Source organism: Scatophagus argus, chromosome 13, assembly GCF_020382885.2.
Source record: "Scatophagus argus isolate fScaArg1 chromosome 13, fScaArg1.pri, whole genome shotgun sequence".
NCBI lineage: Eukaryota > Metazoa > Chordata > Actinopteri > Scatophagidae > Scatophagus > Scatophagus argus.
In genome coordinates this window covers 1,354,727-1,380,843 of record NC_058505.1, presented here as the reverse complement: position 1 = coordinate 1,380,843, position 26,117 = coordinate 1,354,727, and the positions used below count along the sequence as shown (strand labels likewise).

At 44.2% G+C, this 26,117-nt stretch overlaps 1 protein-coding gene and 1 non-coding gene across 5 annotated transcripts in view; both read left to right on the top strand.

The window, feature by feature from the left end:
- Positions 1-26,117, top strand: part of larp4b (La ribonucleoprotein 4B) — a 34,529-nt gene that overhangs the window by 659 nt on the left and 7,753 nt on the right. The window contains exons 2-16 of one of the 4 annotated variants that reach the window (XM_046407956.1): positions 3,403-3,536; positions 13,223-13,376; positions 16,272-16,445; positions 17,489-17,567; positions 18,928-19,064; positions 19,639-19,742; positions 20,480-20,590; positions 21,124-21,177; positions 22,021-22,227; positions 22,445-22,551; positions 22,895-23,158; positions 23,894-23,939; positions 24,190-24,357; positions 24,497-24,687; positions 25,343-25,454. In XM_046407956.1, coding sequence (XP_046263912.1) covers positions 3,456-3,536; positions 13,223-13,376; positions 16,272-16,445; positions 17,489-17,567; positions 18,928-19,064; positions 19,639-19,742; positions 20,480-20,590; positions 21,124-21,177; positions 22,021-22,227; positions 22,445-22,551; positions 22,895-23,158; positions 23,894-23,939; positions 24,190-24,357; positions 24,497-24,687; positions 25,343-25,454 — 1,989 coding nt within the window. In that variant the 5' untranslated portion in view covers positions 3,403-3,455. Of the gene's footprint in view, positions 1-3,402; positions 3,537-8,735; positions 11,915-13,222; positions 13,377-16,271; positions 16,446-17,488; positions 17,568-18,927; positions 19,065-19,638; positions 19,743-20,479; positions 20,591-21,123; positions 21,178-22,020; positions 22,228-22,444; positions 22,552-22,894; positions 23,159-23,893; positions 23,940-24,189; positions 24,358-24,496; positions 24,688-25,342; positions 25,455-26,117 lie in introns of those variants that run through there. The other 3 variants (XM_046407954.1, XM_046407955.1, XM_046407957.1) reach the window with 3 other exon arrangements.
- LOC124070106 lies at positions 15,997-16,187 on the top strand. Its single transcript, XR_006845151.1, has one exon. It is a non-coding gene; the product is annotated as a U2 spliceosomal RNA (small nuclear RNA).

Genomic DNA, 26,117 nt, shown 5'->3' with positions numbered 1-26,117 from the left:
GTCGACAGACATACGGCTAGACACTGTCATATCGCTATTTGTAAAGTCGGGGTTAGTTAGCTTGTTTGCTAACTGTTAGCTTGATCCATAACGATGGGGGGGCTGGGGAATCCGCGAAATCACGCCGGAGGTCGCCATCTTTCATTGGATGCTGCCGCAAGTCAGCTAACTAGATGTGGCTGCTACTTATTAACCGAATCAACTCGAACACGTATCGTTAATGTCTGTTTAAAGGTCGGAATGCCTGACTTTTTTGTTGATTTATTCGCCACATTCGGCCTGCACTTTACTCTCTGCCTAGTGCCCAGTGACGAAGTAGTGTCGCCGTGCATGGCCCTCGGCATGGGCAAGGCATGTGAGCTGCAGTCTTTCTCGGCTGTGTCAGCTGCTAAATACGCCTGCATTGCGTCTTTAGTAGAAGTTGCAGTGTTTGCCCAGTGAAGTTGATCCAAAGAGACGCGTACCCAGCGAGCGCTGGCCTGTTTGCATGGAGATAAACACAGGTTCAGCATTCACACAGGGACATGTTGGGATGCCCGGTGACCACCCTCCACCAGCGGCAACCCTCCAAAAATAAACTCGTTGGCCCCTTGTTGCATTTTTCCCCGGTGGGGTTAAACCTCCGGATTTATTTTGGAGTAACAGAGCACCGATTTGTCTATAAACCACCTCTGGTGAGCTTGCAGGGTGGACACAAGGCAGTGGAAGAGGGAGGGGTGCCGAGCAAAGCGTGTGTTTTGGTTCAGGCCTCGTCTAGACGCTGTGATGTGACTCACTGCGTCTGACATGTACTGTGACCAGGTCGGTCTTTTTATGGGATGTGTTGGGTCAAACTACCTTGCGAACGCCGTGGAGAGTCTTGTGATTGCCCTCTGCCCCGTATCACATAAATACCTAAAGTTGGTCACTTACAGTACAGTTTTTTTGCACAAACGGCTAAAATTACAATGTGGCAGGCCTGTAATATATTGTTGTATTGTGGTCAAAGTCATGGATCTTGAAACTGTTGGTATGTTAGGATCAAAAGAAAAACAGGCTGCCATGAGTCAGTTAGGAACTTAAAAGATGGAAAAGGACAGTTGAGTTGACACGGCTTATGCTTGAGAGCAGCAGTATGTAGTTTTCCTAAACACAACACACTGTCAGGAGTTGCAGTAGAGCTTGATGCATATGGCCAAGTTTAGATCGGTTGCTCGGTATGAGGGGTTTTTGCCAAGTAAGCATTTGAATGACACACACGAACCAAAGCTCTGAACTTGCATATGAATGCTGCAGAGCCACAGGAATATATCTATTTGACAAATCACTTCTGCCTGCTGTTCATTTTGCCTTTTTCACAGTGTAGCTGAGAAGATTCACGCAAGTCCCATATGTTAAATTCCAGTTGGCAAACAGGTTTTTAAGTCTCCTGTTCGGGAGAGCAAATCGCACAGCAGCTGTTTTGATGGATGGAGAGCTGTGTTAGTCCCATTCATCTCAGCACAGGACACAAACACATACACACAGACACGTCTTGTATGGGAATCAGTATGTGGATCAGAGGTCACCAGCCTCACAGTCATGCCATTCTTTTTCTGCTTTGTATGCAAACACAGCAAAGGCTCGTGTCAGAGACAAGCACCCAATTGTCTGAGCGGATTATCACTGCTTTACAACTGGCTCGATTGGGACAGAAAAGAAGGTGTTTCCAGTTATGTTTGGACCCTGTGGGGTCCTCTGCCTCTTTTTTTTGTCTCTGTGAATGTGTAATGTGGAGGTCAGATAGTGATTAACCCGTGAGGTGGCTGGTATACTGACTTCATCCTCAGAGATGAAGGAACGATGCTGAAAACTTTTACACAGCGGGGCTGCGACATTTATTGTCCATTGATACAAAAATAGCAGATTTCTTTGTTTGAGCACTCACATTAAATTGTTGTTGTGAATAGGGTCCAAAAAGAGCAACACCCAGGCAAAAGTGTGGGTCTCTCGGGTTAGCGACGGCAACATATTAAACACCTTCGTCAGTAGACGCCTTAGAGCTACCCTGTTGGCACTTTGCAGCACAGCGCTCAGTGTCACCACGCTGTCCTCATAATGATGGTGTATCGAATCTCAACAACATTAAGTGGATTTTAAATGAATAATCTTCATGCAGAGATGTGACTGTGGTTAATTTTGCATTGTGTTTAAACCCCGACACCTAGATGGCAGTGTTCTCATCCATCCACAATCTACTTTTCAGGCTAATGGAACAGATTGTAATATCTAATGTTCTTTTATTTCTGTTCCCAAACTCCACATAACCTCGCTGACCAGCAGATGCGTGCTGTGAGAACTTACCAATAGAGTGGTGTAATCAACTAAATGGAAATGCTGATTGGACAAATTAATTCACATGGCTCCTCCTCTGGTGTCTTAAATAATGCAATGGGAGTTACAGCTGCCAGTGTAATGGATAAGCGGGTCGTGGCAAAAAAGACCCATCTGAAAAGCAATACTGTGTTTTAACGATGCACATGGAAAAATTCCATGAGGTTCTTTCTACTCTGTGTGGTCAGAAACGTCACAGTTTAGTTAGTGGCTCATGATTGTGATGAATGGATCAGTATCCTCAGGCAGCAGGAAATGTAACGTGAAAATACAGGTTGGTTTTCAGTTAAAACAAACACACAGCAGAGAAAACACCCCCTCCCCACAAAGGCATCAGCTGTATTGTATACTTGCAGACAAAGTAGCTGCGGCTGTTTGTTTGGTTGTTCCTGTTATGTTTTTAGAATCTGTTAAACCTGTCTGACCAACTTTATCGACAGTAGATGCCAAAGCACTGTGAGATATTGATCCTTCAAACTCATGTCCCTTCTCTCTCCCTGTAGGAGCTTGAGTCAGACCAATATCTAAGTGAGAGTTGATAGTTTTGCATGTTTCATCACCACGCTGCTTTGAACATTGTCTTAATTCAGAGTGTGACGTCTGTGTTTTGGCAAGAACACATAAACCCGAAGCAAAATGCATTTGTCCCCTCTGTCTGGGTTTTAAATTATTACCTGCCAAGTGCCAGCAGAAGTTCTGCTGGGATTAATCACCTGGAGTCAAGGTCAACATGGTCGCCAGCTTTTAGAGATCTGACTGTGTTTTTGCTCTTGATGATAAATTTAAATAACAAATTTCTCATGTTAACCATCTGATTTAGAATTATAGCTTCACATTTCTTGTTTTTTAGAAGCATATTTTGTTTGTCAGGATCTTATCTCAGGGGGTTGTTCTGTGTTTTCCTTTCTGAAGTAACTATCGGACACTGCCGCCCGCACCCCCTCGGCCTTTTGCGTCTTACACGTGTAACAGCTAAATATTTTTGCCGCGGTTCTGTGATAAACATCAATCCTTGAATCTAACTTGTTTGTCCCCTCTTCCCCCCCGTAGCTTACTTGGTGACACAGAGACTTCTCCCTGAGGAGCCAAGAAGCAGACGGCTCATGACTTCTGACCAGGACACGAAAGTTGTAGCTGAACCACAGGTGCAGCAAGTGCAAGAGGCAAAAGAAAACGCTCATTTGGTGAGTTTTTGACACATGTTTGTCAGCTGTGGAAATGAGTTGTAGGAAAAACCTAATCATATCAACATCTTTTCCCCTGAAAGTGACAAATGGGATTGTCGTTCATAAGTGGAATATTAGGAGTATATTCTGTTTCCGTTCATTACCTTCGTGTAGATTGTTGGGAGCGCAAGCCTCATTTTCAAATCAAGAACACAGGAGTAGATGAATGAATAATTGCTCAGCTGTTCTTGTCTGTGTTAAATTAACATTTATTGTAATGGAGTTTTTCCCATCAGGGGTGGGTAATATGTATAAAATCCTTTATCACAGTATATGTAGTTTGATATGTTGATATTACCATATATTGTTCTGTACTGTGTTTCTGCAGCAGGTTTGAATTTAAAGTGCAGTGTGGTGGCTCAGTGTTAAGCCCTGTTTCCTCATACCAAGAAGTACAAATTCCTGCCAGGGCAGTGCCTTTCTGTCAGCAGTTTATATGTTTATCTGTCTGTGTAGAATACTGGGTGATGGGATCAATCAAGGATAACTTAAAGCACAGGAACATATTGTGCACCATATTGAGTGGCTGAAGTCTTAAAATTTCTGCAAAGCTCCCAGATTTTAAGAAAAAGTGGAACAAGTGGTCATTAGTTCCTTCCAAACTTGCTGATTAATAGAGAGCATCATACCAGCCACAGTCTGCTTTGACTGGTGCCGATTTCCCACACTGATTGTGTGTAATAGAGAAGTGCTTTGTGGAGAAACAGCTCTTGTAACTAAATAACCATGACCTGTTTTTATTTTTCCCTTTTCATGAGTGCGTTGTGGCACTTTTGGTCACCGGTGTGACATTTTGTTCCTTGTGTGAGTGTGAAGGCCAGCAGTGAAAACCGAGCAGGACGTCTTATGTGCTGTCGAGCAGCAGTCAGGATTTGATTCTTATGCCTTCATGGGACACCAACACAATGCAGCTACTAAATCCACTAAACAAACTGGAGCTGAAACTGAGGCCTTGGCAGAATTCGTGTGTGGAATCAAAAATGAGGTCTTGTTATCACACTGAGCCTGGCCACACCAGGCTAGAGCTGCCACGATTATTGATCATTTAATTGATTGTAAGAAAATTAGTTGCCACCTTTTTTTTTTTTTTTTTTTTTTTTTTTTTAAACAAAACTATTCATGTTCATTCAAAAACATGAATAGTATAATAATAGCACATTCAAAAATATTCATGTTTGCTGGTTTGAGTTCCTTAAATGTAAGAATTAACTGCATTCTTTTGGTATACAGTTATTTGAGATTTTATTGATTACATTAATCCTAAGTTATCCTGTCTGTGTGATGTAAACAACTTCATCATCAGCGGCCGTAGGCGTAGTCTCTGTACGTCCGCACGCCGCACGTCCGCTCTGCTCTGACAGACCGCAGAACACGTCCTGCAGCCGAACTCCAGGAAGTCCCACGAACGCAAGTGCTGCACACCCACAATGTCCACAGCTGTCAGGACAGGCGTTCGTTTGGGGGACAATTGGAGCTCTTAATTGTTGAATTGGATAAGGAAGATAATGGCTAGTTGCAGCTCAGTTGTCATGATTTGCTTGTCCTGGTGTTGACAGATGTTGGATTGTCAGAGTGGTTTATGTCAAGCCTGCAACTAATCATAATATTTTACTGTTGATGAACTTGCAGATTTTCTTGATAAATTGTTCTGTCTATAAGACGTCAGACAAGAAAACTACGTCTCACATTTTTCCAATCGACATCTTCGGTTCACTTGGTTTGTCTGAGCAACAGTCCAGGACCCCCAAAATGTCCATTCATTTAAATGAATCCCGTGTGCTGCCACTTCAAGAAATGTTTCAATCCACAGTTGTGCTCTTCCTGCTGTGGAGATCCGAGACGCAGAATTACCTCCAAACAGAGCAGAGCCGTAACACTTTGTCTACTCCTCTATTAGTGTGTTTCCCTCTTAATACAGGGTTAGCTGCCAGAGTTAACCACAGACTGTGAAACGGCATGTGTGCGGTAGGTAGAGAATGTTTTGCATTTTTGTCTTTATTGAGGGTGATGCTGAAACATTTTAAATAAAGCGCCTGGAGATCTTAACAGCAGCTACAAGTGAAAACTCTGTGATGGGCGAGTGACAGGTTGTTACAGGTGGCAGACTGTTGAGGGACAAGTAATAAGTGAAGAGGCATTTAACATGGATGTCTTTGTACATTGTTCACCTGCGTTTAGTCTAACTGAAGCAGTGGTGCATCACAATGATTCTAGTTGGCTAGTTGATGTCCCTACAAAATGTTTTTTTTTTTTTAACCATTCATGAAACAAATATAACTTCTTGATAGTTAGGTTCAAGAATTCCTTAAATCTAAGTTGCATCCCACTTCATGTTTTAAGCTTTTCTTTTGAAACGTCTGTTCTTGCGGCTTATTGAAATAATAGGAGACGCAGTTGCTTAAAGAACTCATCATTAAAATCCGGGTGTGGACAGACCACCATAAGCGCTTTGTTTTGTTTGGTAAGACCGTCTGAAATTTGTACACGTATCAGCCAGATAAACCACAGTGAAATACCTTACAGTGTGATCCTGTGGCCCGAGAACGAATGTGCAACACGTGCATAACCTTTAGTGTTAATCCAGCTTCTCTGTTCATGCTGGGTGTGTCTGGAATTTGTAAAACAGGTGTTAATCAGACGTTTGTCATTAGCTAATGGCAGTATGGAGAGGAAACATTCAGCAGAGTTGTCGTAACTTTAATTTTGGAAACTATTTTTAGAAAGTCTTCGTCAGAACCTGCGGTCGTTCAGTGCTCTGCCCATCATCATCCATCAGAGAGACCAAACAACATGTTGTTGCAGTCATCAGTCACGGCTGCACTTTTTCCTCACAGGCTGAGTTGATGTAAACGGGTCAACATAAATGAGTTTTTGTTTGGTTTTTTTGGAAGTTTTTAGTGCAGAGGAAGCTGCTGATATTCCCTGTTGTCTGCCTGTGCTGTGTGTACAGCTGAGTGGTGTGTGAAGCCATGAACACGGCCAGACCTGTAGATTAAACGCTGGTCATTCGCTGACGTGACGGAGCTTTTTTCCAGTTTGACAGATCAAGAAAAAAACCGAAGGCTTGAACTGTGTACAGAGCTGGTATCTGACGAACACCAAAGAGACTGCGAGTGTGTCAGACGAGTTCAGAGCGCCAACTGCATGCATCACGTTGATCAGCGGTTGGACAGTTTTTGTCCTGATGTCTTCGTGCTTATTTTTTTCTTTGTGGTTGCCTCACACCTGCTGTGAGCCACAGGCATAAAGACATGAATTGAAACAAAGCAAGATTTTTCTTAACCATGTGAACACCGGACGAAAAGATGTGCTGGAGTTAAATGTTTGGAGTAATTACCCATGCAGCCAGTGTGTGATTTTACTGTACAGCCATCACTTGATTTGGTTACCTCGTGTTCAGGGAGAGAATATGGTGGCATGATTTTACTTCATTTAACTGACCAATTCAGATGTTATCAGCCACAGTGTCAGTTTAGTTGAACTTCCACTGCCGTATCTGCACTGGAAATGAGTTACTGAGCATATTGCTTGATGTATTCTTGGAGGCGTAGCTGTGAAAATGAAAACGGCACAAGAATGACACACATGACACAACAGTGGTCAGTATAGGCACATATGCCACCAGAGGTCACTTTCCTTTTGCAGGTGATTCTTGTGTACCTCAGTGGTTACTGTGTGAACTGCTAGTAGCTAATGCTGCATGACTTTTTATAGCACATTTAAGTGAAAAGCTACTCACCAACTCCATGGTGACATTATACCTCCTTTGCATCACTCAAGGCATGGTGGGAACTGTAGTGAAGTAAACATCATTTTCTTTCTTTTCTATCCTGTTAGTGCTAAGGTACAGGATGTCTGTTCAGCTTGGTCCTGGAAACACCGTCAGTCATACAGCAGCTGCATTTGATTCGTTCTGTACGCAGGTCTAGAAGAAAATCACTATTTGCATGGTTTTGCCTGCAAACGTGTGATTGGTCCACAACTATAGCAGCTACAAAACACACACCAATCAGCTTCATCATTAAGACCGCTGACAGGTGAAGTGAATAACAATAATCATGTGTTTACAATGCACAGTTCTGCAGGGAAACCTTTGGGTTCTCGGACTCATGTGGACACCCCCCCAACCCCCCGTGTCGCTCGTTGGAGTCCTTCTCTCTGTCCTTGTAACAAATACATCACAAAAAATGTCATTTCTGAGTACCCAAACCTATCTTGGGAAGATGAATGACAGGTCTAGTGATGAAATGCGGCGTAGAGAAACATCTTAGCACTAAGGTGAGTATGTGTTGGTAATCCTGCATACGATCCCCACTGACTCCTCAGTTCATTTGCACTGCCTGAATGGCTTATGTGCTGCACAGCTCTACGGGTTTGATTGATGGTAGCACATGTGACACTTTTGCAAAGTCTGTCAGAGCTAAAAGTGGTCACTGAGGTGGTATATTACACCAGCTTCCAGCCAAATACTGGTAAATTCTGGCTGTGACGAGTGAATTTCCCTCCTCTACCAGCCACTACGCCAGCTGCTGTTTAGATTTCTGTTTATTTCCTAAGAAAAGACACGACTGGTTAGGTGGAAGGTGGTGATGAGTTGTAGTAGCTGTGTTAGCTAGACTGAAACAGATCCAGAGTATCCCAGTTTTGATCACAGATATGATTCTGGTGCAGGTTCCAGCACCTTAAATTATTGCTTTTTAGAGCTGAGTCTCGGTCATAGTTTAACTTAACCTTCTTCTGCCACTGATGGCAGTGTGCTCAGTGTGGTGAAGCACAGCTGACGCTTCAGGAAATGCGGGGCACTGAATCGAGAGGGTGAACCTGTGTCTGTCACAAAGCAAGCACAGGGATGTGTCTTCATGTTTCCCTGATGGGTTTCAATCAGCCTCTTCAAATAGGAAAGAATGTGGAACTAAGGAAATGGGTAAGAAGTCAACGGATGGCCTTCAGGCGAAGAGAATGTTTTTTTTCCTGACAGCTCTAAAATTAGGAAATGGAAAGAGCTGGTGTCTCTTTTTTTTTTCCACTGTCATTTACACACGTTCGAGATTGGAAAGAAGATTGGCGTTAAAAGGGACAGGACCCCCCCCGACTGAGTCCGGTGGGCTAATGCTCCAGGCTGTCGGTCTCATTATCAGCAGGGATTAGTGGTGGGAAAAGTGGGTGGGAAGAGCAGTCAGGGAACCAATATGTTCCTTCCAGGGTTGAATACAAACCATTCAGGATGTCGAGCTTCCTGAGCAAAGTCAGAGAAATTCTGCATAATCTTTACCTCACACACAGTTTTAAAATCATAACAGCCTCAAGAAATCTGTCAAAAGTTGTAATTCAGTCCAGGTTATCTTTACATTTTATTTGTTCAAAGAGTTGTGAGTGAAACCTCAGCTCATATACAAATTATCACTGCATCATATTGAATGCCGTTGCCTAGTTATTCATAATGGAGTTTTTAACATGGTAATAGCGGAATATTTCATTTGACCAAGTGCACCCAATTGATCTTAAAATAGATACAGTAAAATAAAAAAAAATCTTAATTCTAACACCTACATTTTCTAGCTGAACAATACAGTTACTGCTTTTGTCTAAATAATCACAATCTGGTTTAATCCTCAGATCAAACTGGTGCCACAGTAACCACGCTGTGTTACCAAACCCTCGTGCTTCCCGCCTCATTCCTTATTCACACACACACACACACACACACACACGTGCACTGATGCACCATATGCTTTGCACATATGTGTCAGAAATGGAGGAGAAACTGAACATGACCTATTTATAGTGGAACAAGGAGAGAGAGGAGGACTCTGAAGAGGATCAGATCTTCACCTCGCAGGGGAATGTTACTGTAACAGGTCACGGTTTAGTTCAAGAGCATTTGCAGGTATGAAAACAATGCTTTGAGCGTGAATGCATAAGTACACATAAAAAGCGGTGGCAGAAATAACATGCAGAGTTCCAGTCTGTGTCAGTGGTCCAGATATGAACAACCAGAGGAAACGTAAACACTCAAAAATTTGTTTGTCATTCAGTTAAAAAGCAGCTCAGCTCCTCCCCATGCTGCTGCTAACGTTAGGTCACACTGATTCTTAACAGCTTTACACGGCTAATTATTGCACAGTGCTAGCATCTGTAAGTACTACCTCACATGACTGATCAGTTTATTCATTGACTGCACAGATGTTGCAAATGATTTGCAGTTCTAGATGTCAAACGTGGTGCTTGGGCTGGGGAAATCAGTCTAGACTTATGACTTCGTTTTGCTGTTTATATTAATTAACTGTGTTTCAGTTGCGTTCATGCCAGAGAAAACTTTTAACACAATAAGGCAAAGTCATCAAAAATTTTCCTGAAACAATTTATTTGGACAAATGAAAGCTAATTTCACTGTATGATGTTCTACTGAAAGGTCATGAACAGTAAATTATTGCCCAGCCCTACTTGCAGCAGTGATAATCACACTTAATCGTCAGTTGCAGAAGCTGTTGCTAGGAGAAATTTGCTTTAATAAAATATGTCCTAATATCAAAAGCTAGCAAGCTACCTGTTGTAGAATGACGATGTTCTCCTTTTTAATTCTGCCTACGAAGCTCTGATTGTTCAGATTTGTTCCTCCACGTAGGGGAAAGAACCAGCAGGCCGCACATCAGAGCTGTTTGAATTCATGAATAAATGGATGTGGAACAAGGCTTGGGCTCTGGCTCTGTGTGTCGCTTTATCGACACGTGATGTAGGTTGTTGATGACTTTGTCTTTCGGGGCAGTTTGTGTCATTGTGTTGTCTGAAAACTTCCACAAAAGGACACACTGGGTTTTAATGCATGGCTTACATTTAGAGAAATTGAACTGGTAATACAATATCACCCTGAACCACTTCTGTCAATGGTAATTTAGTCTAATGGAGTTGGAAATGGTGCGCAGGACGAAGCATTTTTCAGCAGTTGGTGCATTCGTCTCCTGAGCGCTCATCTGGTTCGCTGACCCCTTCAGCTCTGTTGCTGTCAGAGAAGGAGGATGAGCCTCAGGTCTGCAGACAGACAGTCAAGTCCAGATTCAGCTGTTTTTGTTTTCTCCCCTGAAGGACTCATGGCTGCTGTCTGTCTGCCTACCTGCCCGTCCGTCCGCCCGCCTGTCTGTCAGAGAGGCAAAGCAATAAACCCAGCGCAATGCCATCTGTCCTCCGATGACACCAACAGTAACTCGTCTTCTGTCCAGGCTTCGTGATGAATCACATCCTCTTGTCTCCTCCCAAAATACATGCTCGATCAGGGAAGCAGCCAACCTTTTTGCTCCTGTGAAGGAAGGGAACGTTTTAAAATTTCGAAAGGTCAGGTGGTGCCCAGGACATACACATCCGGTGATGTCAGCGACAGTTTCTATGGCAGCCAGCTCGGACAGGAGTGGGAGTTTTATATTAGTGCTGGGCTGGATTACTCACAGTGGTGGGGGTGTGTCTGTCTGGCCAGACTCATCCTGAATGATGTTGTGGTGCAGCATTTGTGAAATACGAGCCGGGAACAGTGTCTCTGCTGCTCAACTTGTATCAAGTCAGGCTTTATTCTCTTTCCTCACCCCTCAAATCTTCCCTTGAATCTCTCTCCCTTTGTTTCTCTGGCTAATCCTTTGGATAACTCTACTTGCAGCTTCTTGAATAAGAAGGAACGTTCCTCAGCCTTTCTTTTGCTCAGCAACTCGTTAGCCGAATAATCTATTAAAACCAAGGCTCAAGAGGGCTGATTTAATTTGAGCGATGCTTCAGGCTTGATTTAGCACACGGATCACTGGAGCAGGCCTCGTTGTGCTCAGGTGTGCGACTCAACACTCCCTCTACAGCTCCTGTCTTCTGCCAGAGAATGACTCAGTGCATCAGCGACAAAACAAAAGCGGAGACGACTGCTTAACAGGAGCAAGACAGCCAGTCAGCTTCTGCAACGTCAGCCTAGCCCGCCGGGGCAGCGGAGCTCAGTGCTGTCATCAGATTTGTTGAATCAAGCCAGCAGCTCGGATCGGAGGGACCAGACAGAGCGTGGCAGCGGCTGTGATTTGATGGGGACGACTTGGAGAGGTGTGGTGGCAGCGGCTTCACTTGAAAGAGCCTGAGTTAAGGCATACAATGTTGGTCGGGAGTCTTCTTATGCCTGTCTGTGGAGATACTTAGACTGTTCATGTGTGTTAATCATGGATTGGATGCAGTGGAGCCTGATACCAGCAGCACCAGGAAGCACCTGGCCCGCTATGCCTCAGGACTTGAGTGAAACGCTGGCTCTGACCACGGCTCTGGGTTACAGTCTGTTAGCCTGTGAGACATGCGTGCTGAACTGCTGCTTTGATCCTGTGAGTATGTCCAGCAGGCTGCGAGGCTTTGTGGGCCTGGTCTCACGTCTCTGCTGTTTGAAGCAGTTCCTGTCGGATGTTGTGGGTCTGAGGAGTCTTGTTGGCAGATGAGGCAGTTTCATGACATGCTTGATGAGTGCCTGTCAAAGGATTTCTGTTGCTCAAGTCAGAGGATTTGTTAGAGTTGTATTTGTCTTATTGATTAGCATAATGACGAGGGAAAACATGTCCTCCTCTTCGGCCAACTGGGGCGCAGATTTCTGCTCCTCCAGTCACTTGGAGCAGTGCTCATATTTGTTCAGCAGTACACATACACAGAATAACTATGTTTATGTTATGATGCTAAATGTGGAATGGGTCAAGTTATGTAATAGTAGTTCTGCAAGAGATATATGAAGCACGGTCCTCTTTATTAATTTTAACACGTTTAACAGTTTATGCTGTAGGGCGAAACAATATGGCAAAATAAGTTTTAGCGTTATTTATCCTGAAATAATTTGCTAGTTTGAAGAGTATTTTGGTCATAACTTAAGCCTAACAAAACCAGAGGTTTTGTTAGTTAAATTTAAATTTCATGTAAAAAATAGAATAACATAAAATAAACATTTGCAAACATGACTAAATGTGAATATGTCACTTTGCAAACAGGCTTCATCTGTGCTCACAAAACAACATGTGCTCTGCTGTGAAGTTAAGCTGCTGACCATTCTGTGTGTGTGTGTATATATATATGTGTGTACATGTGTTTTTATGATCTCATGGGGACAAAAACCTGTTTGCACAGCTACACGTGGGGACTCACCTTATGGGGACAGAATGCAAGTCCCCAGGGGGAAATGAATGACTTTCAAGGTGAAGACTTGGATTAAGGTGAGGTTGAGTTTGAGGTTCAGGTTAGGGTCAGGGTCAGGGTCAGGGTTAGGCAAGTTATTGTTTTGTTTTGAGTAAATCTGCAGGAAATTAATGTAAGTCTGTGTAATATCCCCATTGGGCATGAAAACCTACGCTGTGTGTGTGTGTGTGAGAGAAGGCAGAGCCCCCCCAGGCCAGGCAGCTGTCAGGCAGCCAATCGGAGAGCAGATGCAGAAAGAAGTGCACTGACTGGCAGTTATCATGTTTGTTTCTGCTGTGTGATAGGCTGTCGGATTTATCAGCATCAAAGAACAACGTCCTCGTTTATCCCAACGACATGTTTTTATCACCCAGCCCTGCCACACAAATATTTGTGTTTCTTTTACACTGGAAGTTATTATTGTTGTGGCATGGTGTGCATCAGCTAACGTGGACATCTCTGTGTTGTGTTCACAGGAATCCGCCAAGGTTTCAGACCTGAACCCCAATGCGAAAGCATGGGCCAACCACATGTTTAGCCTGGACCCCAGCGGCAGTGCTGACACCACAACTGCTGCCCTGCAGCCATGGAAGGAAGGCTGCGATAGTTCGGCCGACCCCGGCCCAGAAGGTCAGCAGACGATTTTGGATGCAAAACCATGTTTGTACTTGGCGTCAGTTATTCGGACACTTATTGCTAATTAAGGAAAACCTAAACACATCTGCACTACAGACATATTTACACGAGAGCGGTGAGTCAGCAAAAGTGATCTCCAGCATAGACAGGTTGGGCAGCAAGATCACTTCATAGTAAGAGCTTTGGTGCCTTTAATAGACTTTCAAATGACATCCATGAACTTGTAGTGGCTTGTTACACTCACAAATCTTTTGTAATAGAGTGGCAGTTAAGTGCAAAAGACATAAAAAGGAAGTAACCACTGAAACATGGGAAGGAGACGGGAAGGAAACGACATGTCTGACTCTTTAGCTGCTTCCATCATCAGCTCCGGAATAAACGATGTGTCATATTCACAATGTTGGTGATTAAGACTTGAAAGGAGTTAAAATGTCAGTTAATTTTGACACACTGAACAGTTCATTTGAAGCAGAAGGGTCAGGTGGAGCTGAGGCATTGAGAAAGAGTTGAAGTGATAGAATGCAGCCTGTTTACTGCTCATCTGCCAGCATACATGCCAGTCCATTATATCAGAAATAATCTAATGTAGGCCTGCTGAAATATCAGTTAGATCAGATATCTGCTCACAAACCCTTATTTTATGCTGCGGCCTGCGTCTGTCCATTCTTGTCACTTTTCTCGTCATGCCGGGACACCTCTTAAATCATTCATACTCAATTTGGCGTGAGCTATGAATATTCCGACCACAGCCACCGTTCCCTCCACACAAATGAGCCTAATCACTCACTTTAATGTGCCCAGCCAAGTATAGACAGCGCTGAGGCAACAGGGATATGGTGGGGAAACAGAAATTATTGATTAGCCTGCATTTGGCTCTGATTGACGTCCCAGCTTATTTCGTCTCCTACGTCTCGGAGGACATTTAAGGAAAATTTGTTCAGTTTTTTTCCTCTGCTACTGAGTTATCACAAATTTGCCATCAGCAGAAGAAACTTCTTTTCCTCAGCACTAAGAGCCTGTAGGTCCTAACAGCACCTGCAGTTTTATTTTTATCTTTTGCCATAGAAAAAGCTTTGAGTGCTGAGTGGTGAGGGTGTTTACTGCTCAGCTCCATGAAGGACTCGTAGATTTGATTCAGACACGTGAAGCTGCCGTGTGCCCTCGTTACTCCCATGTCCACTGACATGTCCTCTGACCTGTACACTGATGTGCTTTCTGTTGTATTGATCAGGCAACTTTGATATATAAGAATATACAGAATTTTATGTTACAAACAAGTTGTTTATTTGTGTTTTGATATGAGTAAATGCTTTACTTTGTGACACCTATAGGAGTTTTTAGGTTTGGTATCCTGACTGATGTAGAGGTGACTCATGTTAGCTCTCCTTCCCTTAGCTCGACTTTTGTTTTAAAAGTCCAGTCAGCAATATGAAATATTTAAGTATGTTTGTCTTGTGCATTAAGGGGCACCTTTCAGTTTCTCCTTAAACGCCTCCCTCCGTCAGGATTAGTCTAATCTGCGTCTGGTAAACAGACTTTATACTTACAGGCCCAGTTAAACTTGAGCCCTTTGGTTATTAACTTTGTAGTCAGCGTTTTGCAAAGTGATCCTCTGTTGCACACGATTTAAAACATTTTCAGAGAATACAGTTTTTAGATTTAATGTTGTGGATTTGGTAAATGTGAAAGGATTCCCAGAGGTTGAACTGTGATGTCTGAAAGACGCTCACAGAGCAGGGAAGAGCCTGCAGAGATCAGAGTGGCGTGGGAAACACACTGCACTTTCCATAGATTACCTGCCAGGCGAAGCAGCGCTGTGATGACAGCCTTCATGTTTTTATTGGTGACTGTACTTTCTGTGGTGACGACTCTTGTAGCTCACACAAACCACTGAGATCTTCTTATTTATTTCAAACCAATCTGAGGCTTCCTGCGTGTCCTAGAAAATTTCCATCATGTGTTGATTGCATTTGAGCAGGAAATATGAAATCTTATCTCATACATTGTCACAAGTTACTAAAATTATTCCATGCACCAGGTGGCCATTAAAATTTGCTTTATATTGCTGATGATTCAGTAAGAATGATGTGTCCAGCTTGCTGATCTTAAATCCTCGGATAGCGTGTCATCCTTTTGTTATCCAGAAGGTTCCAGCCCTTAATTTGAAGCAGCGGAGATGGTCTCTCGCTCTAATTTCCTCTGTTTTCTGACGTGTTATCGTTTTAATTGGCTGTTGATGCTGCTTGCTGCAAACTCATCGCTTCCTCCACGTCTGCCTGTTGTTTTGATTTAATTCAGTAAAAATGTTTATTCACAAGTTGTTTGCAGTTCTCCATTCTCACAGATATTTCACATTTTAACTCAAGCCACTTCACTGATAGCAGATCAGTGATAGAAAAACAACAGAGGAAATTTTTTTTGTAAATAAAAATGTTTTTTGCTGATGGTCCTTGCCAGACCAGCTGCCACAGTTACCTTAAATGGATTCATTTTTCCTCTGGGTAACAACTGTATTTTTGCTAATTTTAAATTTGGCTCAGACATGAGACACTTAAATCTTTAAAAGCCAACACTTTGCATTTTAATGCCTTTTGAAGCATCTTATCCCACTACCTTCACTTCTCGGCCTTTTGGCTAAGATCAAGTGTAGTATCTGTTCTTATCAGTTTAATATCTGATACGTCCTCTATAAGGGGACAGCATATTAAATGGATTTTTAGCGCTGGGAGCTGAAAAAGGGGCTTGCTCCGTTCGCTCCACGCATCGACCCGGTGTTGCAGCGCTGCCGGGAACGGTGCACCTTTCTCTTGAATTTCCCTCGGGATCAATAAAGTATCTATCTATCTATCTATCACCTTTAATTATATTTCCTCCTGTTGATCGTCGCAGGCTATGAAGCCAGTGAAGACAAGGTTTACAAGGAGCCTCTGCTAACCAACCCAGATGAACCTCCACCGGTCCCAGTAATGCTGGCCGAGCCCACCCCCGTGGCCTCCGTCACCATGGAGTGCTCCGAGCCGGCCTACACAGAATACCCCGAGCCTGGGCAGCCAGCGCGCACAGGTGGGCCTTTCAGTGACTGGCTGTTTGTCAGAGTGGACCTGTAGGGTTTTGCATGGTTGGCTTTTTTATTTTTTTTGTCAAGAAAATCCATGACATGAACTGAAAAAAGGTCTGAATTCATGGTGAGTTGCTGTGGAATTTTACATTTTGATGTTTTTCCTGCCGGGCAGACGTGGAATTGTTCAGTGTGATTTTGTCCAACTAAATTAAACAGAAGTCAAATCGTCAGTGATCTTTGCAGTCTTGGCTGAAGTGAAGCTGCTTGTTCAGTTTGGTGAAGTAAATCATCACAGTTGCTGAGTGATGCTTTCATCATTGACTCTTTTCCTTTTTAAGTCTTAGTGATTGGAATAAAATTAGATCATGTTTTTAAGTGGCAGAATTTATTGTGTTGAGACAGGCGGTGACGGCTTAAGGGCTGTTTGTTGTTTTGTTTTATTTATGTCAGCATTAAAGTTCCATTGACCCGAAGCTGTCTGCGATGAGACGTTTGTCTCTTAACACCCCCCACCTGACGGGAATGTCACCAACAATGGCAAAGCTGAATTGAGGGCTGGTGCTTAGTGCAGTGTTATAACACACCCGACATGTGCGTGTCCCATTGTTTCCGCTCCCCACGCGATCAGCTCAGAAGACCGAGTTCCGATATCGTCTCGTCTTCACATTGATTTGTCAGTTCGTAAACAGCATTTTATCGTGGGTTTTACAGTGCGGTGAGTTTCTCCTGAGGCCCAGTGAATTTGCAGTCAACGTTCCCTTCGATGAATGAGTTTGTTTAATAGCAGGGAAATTAAACTGGTTGAGCCAGTAACAAGCTTGCTGCGTGTTGTGTGTGTAAATAAACCATTTTCGTTGTGCTCTGTTCACTTAAGTAATCCTTGAAATGTTTGCGCAGCATCTGTGCTCTTCTACATGCTGCTTTAAATTCACTTTTATTTTGCTCAGCCTCACTTTTCACTGGTCCTAATGCTTTGCTCCCAGGCCCGGGATTATTTCGGTTGCTGGTAAACTTAGCAGAACCTTTTCCCCCTGTGTGTCAACAGGCAGTGATCCCCAACAGGAGAATCCCCAGGAGGGCCTGAGGGAGCACCTGAAGAAGACCTTGGAGTTCTGTCTGTCCCGGTGAGTTCGCCTCCATGATTTCTACATCGCATCACGGCGAGGTGCTTGCTGTGTTCTTGACAGGACTGAGAGTAGGTTTGCTTACAGAGAGGTTTCAGCAAATATGTTTTTTGCTTCAAATCCAACAGACATAACGATGAAGTTACAGTAGTTATTCAGCTCCTCTAAATTATAGGCTCAATTGTCTGAAGACATGTTGTCATCAGTCACTGTGTATAATTGGTGGTACTTTTCTTTGGACGGTTGATATCCAATATTTTTAAAAAAAGAAACTGAAAACGTGAGCGTTTTCCCTTCGTCAAGACACGCTAAGGAAGAAAATGATTGTTCAGGATGTCCTCAACTGTACAACAGGCTAAAAATCTCAAAGCTCATCCACTTCTTTCATTGCTCAGCAGCTGTTTCACACTCATTAATGGGAGAAAGCACTCAGACTGAGCCACAGCGAGACAAATGGCCACTCTTAAGTGATCATTAAGGAACATCAAGAGCTGAGAAGAAAGGCTGTTGTGCATGACTCAGTGAGTCCCCCCTCTGGTTAGCCTGCCCTCCTGAAGTACTGCTGATCCTTCAGTCACCAGCAGTACATCAGATCAGCCCGAAAAATATCTCGGCGTGTGTTGGTTGTGCTCCCGACCAGTGACATCCATTAGGCTGAAGTTGCAAGTTAGGTGACAAAACATTTTCTGAAGTCAAGAACGACTGCTAACAGACATGGTGGAAGTCATGTGTCTGCCTCTCTGTCTGTCTGTCCGTCTGTCTGCGGGCGTCAGGCGTGGTCTGAATGAAAGCCTTATTTCATGCTGTTGAATGCCTCTGCAGTGTTGGTGGCAGCTCAGCTGGTTTGGAGGGAATCAGGCATCACAAAGTTTGACTTTTACGTTTTACTCCTCTTTATCAACTTGGCACAAGTAATCGATGTAGATCTCTGTTAGCTAGCTTTCAAAACTATAGTAGAAACATCAGATCTGAGATGACGCTGACGTGAGGGGGGTACTGAAGCCAGAGCTAGACTGGATGAGAAGGTGTTTAGAGAAAGTGAAACCTTGAGAACCTACAATGCATTTCCTTTAAGAAAACCTCTTGGTCTGCAGTTGCATAAGTAAAGCAGCCGAGTGTGAAGCAGCTGTAGGCTGAAAGGCAGAGAGATGCGAGGGTTTCACCAGTTAACATTCTGGAGTCAACTTTTGGTTTCCCAAATGAAGCTGCTCTGATGCCCATTTGACGTAAGCTGTAGTTTAATGTGACACCTGTAAGGCGAGGACAGGTGTGACTCTGTAGGTTAACGAGGGCACATAAAGCCATCTGAGCTGGAGGTGTCGTAGCGTCACTAAGCTCCTCTGCTTCTTTCGTCTCTCAGGGAGAATCTGGCCAGTGACATGTACCTCATCTCCCAGATGGACAGCGACCAGTATGTGCCAATCGTGACGGTGGCCAACCTGGACCACGTCAAAAAACTCAGCACGGACGTAGAGCTGATCGTGGACATTTTACGATGTGAGTCCAACCTCCTCTGTGTTTTCTGACAGATCACAAACCAGTTTTAAAGGTGCATACTGCCACCTGCTGTAGCGGGGTGTGTACCTTATCTGCTATATTTATGATAAATAGCTGAATTATGATGTGTATGGTGAATTTATTATCTGCTTCCTGACTTTAATGCTGGTTGCTCACCTGCTGCGGTGGCTTCTTGACAGGACAAATTCAGCAGTGCACTGTGGCTCGGGTTGATTTCCCAGGAGTGTTTATTCAAGTGTATCCAGCAGAGTCTTACCAGCTCGGATTTGATTTATACACATAATTAATTCACTGCTTAAATGTTGTTATTGGGCCTGAAGCTTGACTTTTAACAATGTCAAGATTTTAGATTTAAAATTGGAAGAAATTCTGGAAACGAACCGCAACTCATTTATGCTTCTGTCTAGCATCATGTATTCATCTTTAAGCTTTTTAATTATTAACGTTATCATTAACAGTTTGCAATTTGACAGGCTTTGAGTGTTTGTAAATGTGTATTTGTTTAATTGAAACTAAAATAATGCTGGCTTCATTCTGTTGCTCTGATCTGCAGCTCTGCCGTTGGTCCAAGTGGATGAGAAGGGGGAGAAGGTGCGACCCAATCAGAACCGCTGCATCGTGATCCTCAGAGAGGTTCCTGAGAGCACGCCGATAGAGGTGACCACATGCTCATGGCGTTCTACAAGTCTACAAACACTTTATGTTCTTTTAAAGTTCTCAGGGTCATGGAGCATCTCAGCCTGCGACGTGTTCTGGTGTTAATGTCCGGGCACTTTGTGTTTTGGGTTCTCTTTCTTTTTTTTTTTTTTACTGTTGCTGTTTTTGTTTTGAAGTCGTTTTGGTCTGCTGTTAATTTGGGTGTGGCACACAAGTATGAAGGTTAGGAAAGAAGAGGAAGTTTTGTGTCCTGCGGGACTTGTGCTTAGCGAGGTAACTAACTCACCAACTGTGATCACGAGAATACAATTAATCAACACACTGATCTAACTGAATACACAAATGTTAATTGCAGATCCCTTGTGGCCTCGTGATGGAGCAGAATAAGCTTGTCCCTTTGCTCATTCCAGGCTTTTTTTTTTTTTTTTTGCCAGCAGTTTGTCTTGCATTTGGCAGCTGCGTTTGTGTTGCTTTTAGCCTAAATTATTTTCTTTAACTTCTTCATATTTGTCTGATATTATAGTTTGTAAAATATGCTGCTCTCCTCTTTTGTGTGAACTACTTTGGGATAATCTGATTGACTTATGGAGTTGGGAACCAGCTGAGTGCAGTTGCAGTCCGGGTTAGTGAGGGCTGACCAGACATCCTGGATGTGCTGTTGAACCTCTGAAGTTTGTGGAAAGGTTGTTTTAACGTGTCACCATTAAAATAACTTCATCTCCTGGTTTGTTCTGCAGGAGGTCGAGGCTCTTTTTAAAGGGGACAACTTACCCAAGTTCATCAACTGTGAATTTGCCTACAATGACAACTGGTTCATCACCTTTGAATCAGAAGCAGACGCACAGCAGGTAACAGCGCACAAGAGAAGTGTTTTATTATTGTGCCGTTCTTCGTGAAGTCCTGGTGAAATGTCCAGTCCAGGTTCTGTGTTTCTGCCCTGTGATGTGACGTATTACAGAGTAAAACAGAGTATGTTGACAGAGTTTAGTTAAGAGGGGGGCGGATATCAGAATCCTCCACCCAGAAGTGGTCATGCTTTACAAACAGCTCCCACCTGCTGCATCAGGTCGATGAGGATGAATTAGATCTCAGACATGCTCCTTTAGTCCTTTAAATAAAGTTTTGGCTGGTGAACATCCAGACACGCCTCTCATCAAAGTGCTCAGCTAGCTTCTACTTTCACAAAATAAGACTCAAGTGCTGTTGTGGAAGATCACATGTGATTGGATATGTTTATCACCCCAAGTTCAAGACAAGACTGTAACGAGTGCTAACTTTTACTCTGTTTGAGTTATTGTGTGTGTGTATGTAAAGATTCATTTGGTTTGTCGTGTTTGTAATGGACTTGCTATGTGACACTGTGCTGTCCTCTCTCGATAAGGCATATCAGTATCTGCGCGAGGAGGTGAAGACCTTCCAAGGGAAGCCTATTAAGGTGGGGAACTCGCCTCTCTGCCCACCTGTTACACAAACTCAGTGGGCATCACTTCCTGTTCAGTATGTAGTAGCCAATGTTGCCTGATTTCATCAAAGAAAAACTCAAACCCTCAAACAGTCATTTGTTCTGTGAACTTTCTGCCTTCAAGTGACACCAAAGAGCCGACTTCTTTATTTGTTCATTTCGCGGTTGTTTTCTGTCACAAAAGGACTATTTTCTGTGCTTTCTATCTTCCGCAAAATCTTAAACGTTGAATTTTTATTCGGGAAAGACAGGACAAAGGTGTCCTCCCTCATGCATAACTAATCAGGGTCACAAAGAAGCGCTCATCAGAGTTTATGAGATTCAGTCAGATTGATCAGATCTTATCACACTTGTAAGTAGTTCCTCTAATGTCCAAAACTCCCATTAGCACCCAGGAGGGACAGAGTTGGACAACTTTACTGGGTCCTTTGTTTACTACCTGTTGTTTACACGCAATGGAACGAACACAAACTCCTGTTCCACACTGGCTGATGAACTCGCCTCACGCTGGACTAAATGTCACTTTGTTTTGGGACCCGTTTATTTGGCTACCTGCACATTTGTTTCAGGCAGCTTGTTAGCTACTAAGTGATTAGCAATAAACTAACAGTACAAGGTGGAATCAAGCAAAGAAAATATTATCCCTAATATGTATGGATACATTTTTATGCATCTGCGATGGTGATAGTTGTGGCCTTGTTTCTGATTGGCTATTCCCTCCCTGAATATACTTTAGAATTTCCTTTAATCTTTTCATGAGATGTGCACTCTGTTCCCTGCCGGAGCTCACTTCCTGCCTTCTGGCTCTCCTAACAGGCGAGGATAAAGGCGAAGGCAATCGCTATCAACACATTCATGCCAAAGAACGGTTACCGGCCGGTGGAGGTGAACCCGTACGCCCAGCAACGCTACACGTCGTACTACATCCCGCCGGTTTACAGCCCCCAGCAGCAGTTCCCCCTGTACAGCCTCATCACGCCGCAGGCCTGGTCTGCCACGCACAGCTTCATCGACCCCACGCTGGTGAGACATGGCAGCTCGATTTGAAATTTTTAACTGCAAGCAGTGATACCTGTGGAAATTAGCATCTTGAGGGTGTCGAATAAAAACTTAAAGTCCAAAAAGCTCTTCTCTTTAAGTCACTCTCAGGTCTGTATGCAGTCACTTGTTACTTCTTGTGTAACTGTGTTGTTTTCACTTCCTGTTAGTGCAGCTGGTGAATCTGTTTTGTGTCTACCAGGTTGCACCTTTTCACAACAACCAGTTCATCAACGGATTCACCGCATCACACAGTTTCAAACCAGCGACGTCCCCCCTCACTGTCAGACACTACTCGCCCAGGAACAGGTCAGTACCTGTGGCTTATTCATCGGTAATAAGGAAAAAATGGTGGCAAGACAAGCTTCTGTTAACACAATACGTCTGAGTAAGAAGATCTCTGACAAATCACAGGGAGGGAGACAAACTCTGTTGTTTTAACGTGGTGATGAAGCGTTTCTTAGCAGTGATGAGAGGATTTGGCGTAGAAGGAATTGAAAATGTTGTTACCTACTTGAATCAGGATTTTTATATTTTGTGGCCAAATCTGTCTGTCTTTATATTTTGTATCTGTCCCAGATACCGAATTTTTTGGCCCTGAATGTGATCAGATATTTGAGTTTAATTTCAGTGTCTTATTTGTTTCTGTCAGGAATCACAGTAAACCTCACTTGAGGCCAACCATCCCCACTGGGGACCGCAGCACCGGGCTCCTGGACAACCCGGCGCTCTTTCCCAGCTTCCCCAGCGAGAGGCTTAACGGGGTCCGCAGCAGCCCGCCGACAAGACTCCCCACCAGCCAGCCCAGAACCAGGTTACCCTCCACCTCCGCCTTCCCTCGCAGAGACACTGTGGGCACGGGCCGAGTCACGGAGCCCACGACCACAGACTACTCTCTGGGTATCGGCCGCGGAAGGTACGCCTGCGCTCCACTCGGGCTCTGTGCTCTCCTTGCAACACGTGTTCGGATAGTATGAAGATGTGTGACATTTTTCAGGAAATGATAGGCGAACATTCTTCTAAGTGTAATAATTTCAGCAGTCGGGCTTCAATTCTACATTTACTGGTTTAAAAGCCGTCATTTTTTCCCACCCTAACCGTGCTGTAAAAGATCACATCATCAGTGCATATTTTAAAAGGGCTTTAGTGTCACTCTTATTGACTTTCCAACAGTCTCAGGACTTCTGGATGGCCCCCTGGTGGCTGGCTGCAGTACAGCTCGTACACCATACACAGAGAGCTAACTGACAGAGTACCTGGTCGAGTTGTCTCTGACCCAGAATGGTTTCAGTTTGAATATCCGCCAGTTGGAGTTCTGGATGTTCTGTTCATGTTCACAGTTCAAAAGCTGCCACATGCATCTCTCATGTATTAGAAATCAGTGGCTCACAGCTTTACGCAGTATAACATGTTGAACCTTATACTTCCATTTTATAGTATAAATGGAAAAGTGCAGAAAAACCACTGTTCACAATGAGCTGTGCTGTGTGTAGAGCTGACGCAGTAGAGCTGAGATCGAGCTTCGTTAGTCTGAGCTGCTGGCTGTTAAATTGAAGGATGTTAATACTTGTTGTTGTCACACTGTGCAGGGTTGAGTCCTTGTTTCAGTCAGAGTGGATGTTTGTAAAGTGAAGTGTTCTCTTTCTTAAAGGAAAAATGTTTCTGCTTCTAGGAAAAAGAGGGACGAAAAGTTTACAGTAAGTACTGTTTTGTTGTCCTCTTGTCAGTCTGATGTACTCACATTCTTATCTTCAAAACCTTCTTGGTGTGAAGTTGGCTTCTCTCTTTGCAGAGAGACTAAAGGCAGACATCAAAACTTGTCTTCTTAACTGTAATGTAATTAAGCGCTGAGGAGTGATTTCAGCTCGTAGCGATCAGTCCTGTCTTGTTTCTTTGCCCTCCTCTGCTAAGCTTTGTGCTGACTCTGTGTTTGCTGCCGTCATGCAGAGAGTGACTCCTCAGTCGCCGCCTCCTACCAAATCTCCACCTCCGAGCTTCGAGCTGGGTCTCTCCAGCTTCCCTCCGCTGCCCGGAGCAGCCGGCCAGCTCAAGACCGACGACGTCTTCGACAACCGGCTGGCCAGCAGCGTTGTCGTCGGGACCGCGAAGGAACGGGTGAGCACTGATGCTTAAGACTTAAAATCTGTAGCACTAAAGTATGCTGATCGACTGAGTGACGGCAGTACTGTTTAAAACAGCAGTGCTTTAAATTGCTTGCTGTAAATCTCTTCCTGTTTGTGTGTTTTTGCGGCAGAATGTAAGCGCTGATTCCAGTACAGGAGGAGCACCTTCTCCAGCCGGCCCCAAAGAGCCGCTTCGGTCCTCCGCCTCCCCGATGCCCACAAGCTTCCAGCCCTCGCCGACCACTCCGACCCCGGCCTCAGCGCCCCCCCTGACCTCAGCTGTCGGCCTGCCGCACAGTCCGGCTCCCTCCCTCTCTGCTGCGTAAGAACCACACTGACGGTGTTAGATCTGAGAGGTCAGGCAGTTGACTTGTTGTGGGGTAGAAGAAGCCGACGTGTTTTAGGGAGGAGTGAGGCTTCATGATCTTCGATGCCTGTGGTTTCCGGCTTCCTGCTCCGACTCAGCAGCAGAGCTGAGAGTGGCAAAGCAGAGCGAGCAGAAATGAGGGCCAGGTCATCTTTCTTTTGCATCACCGCCCCATTGTTACGTCTGGAATCAGATAATGTGAAGACTCGCGTTGTAGGCAATACAAATACAGTAAGGAAAGATACACATCTCAGGTTTACATACGTTCAAGTCGAGTCAGTTTGATTTTTACGGCCCAGAATCACAGATCACTCCCTGTCCTCAGAGCCTCGATCCAAGAGGGGGGACCCCTCTCTCAGGACGGACTTATGTGCAGCAGATGTCACGTGCACAGAAAAACATCAGAGCCATTAAAATAAGGAGTATGTGAGGGTTGAGAGGACGACTGAGCAGCTTGAGGCGCTGCCCCTCTGCCACACCAGGCTTTGACGCTGAGGTTTCGGGACGTGTGCTCCCTGGGTCAGATTGATTTGTGCGTCCGGAAAGACGTTTGTCACGTGACTCCTGCACATGACCGTTTACTTCACATGATGATGTGTGTTCATTCCAGGGAGGTGAAGGTGACGGAGGCGAAGCCGAAGGAGGTGCAGCCGTCTGTGGAGCGAGTTCCCGGCACTCTGTCCACTGCAAGCAAATCGGTACAAGTCAACGGTGCCGCCACAGTCAGTATTGACTTCTTCTTCTCCTTTTTTAATGCCTCCACCCTCTCAGACATCTCAGTCACAGACAAATCGATATCAGCATCCACGAAGGGGAGTAAATGAATCGGACCTCAATTGTGCACCGTCTCATATTGATTTTGATTACTGATAAGTAAATTTCTTGCACCTTTTGGGGTAAAAACAGTTTTTAAAGCAGATACAGGTGTCAGTCTACCAGCTGCACTGCAAGGACAGTTTTAATCTGAGACTTCTGTGACTAAGTTAGTGTAAGTCTTTCAAGGGCCTCCGAGATAAAAGATGCATCAGATTACTAACTGCACACCCAATTTGGCAGAAAAACACATGACTTCTATCTGGTTTAATCTCCAAAATAAAAGTTTCAGGAAGTAGCGAGAGAGGGAGAACTGGTTCAGTTTACATGCGAGGCTGATTCTCCTGTGGTGCTGTTGACCCGGTGGTCCTGACTCAGCTCTGGTGCTGGTCCCCGGGTGCCGAGCTGCTCCTCAGGGATGGGTTAAATGCTGAGAGCAAGTTTTTCATGGGGAGGAAGAGAAACAGGGTCTGAACTGGTACTAAGTCTCTGGGCCTGTTTGGACCTGTTTGGACCTGGTGTCCACATCCATCGTTCAGGTGCAGAATATTTCACCACTCTGTTGTTGTTTT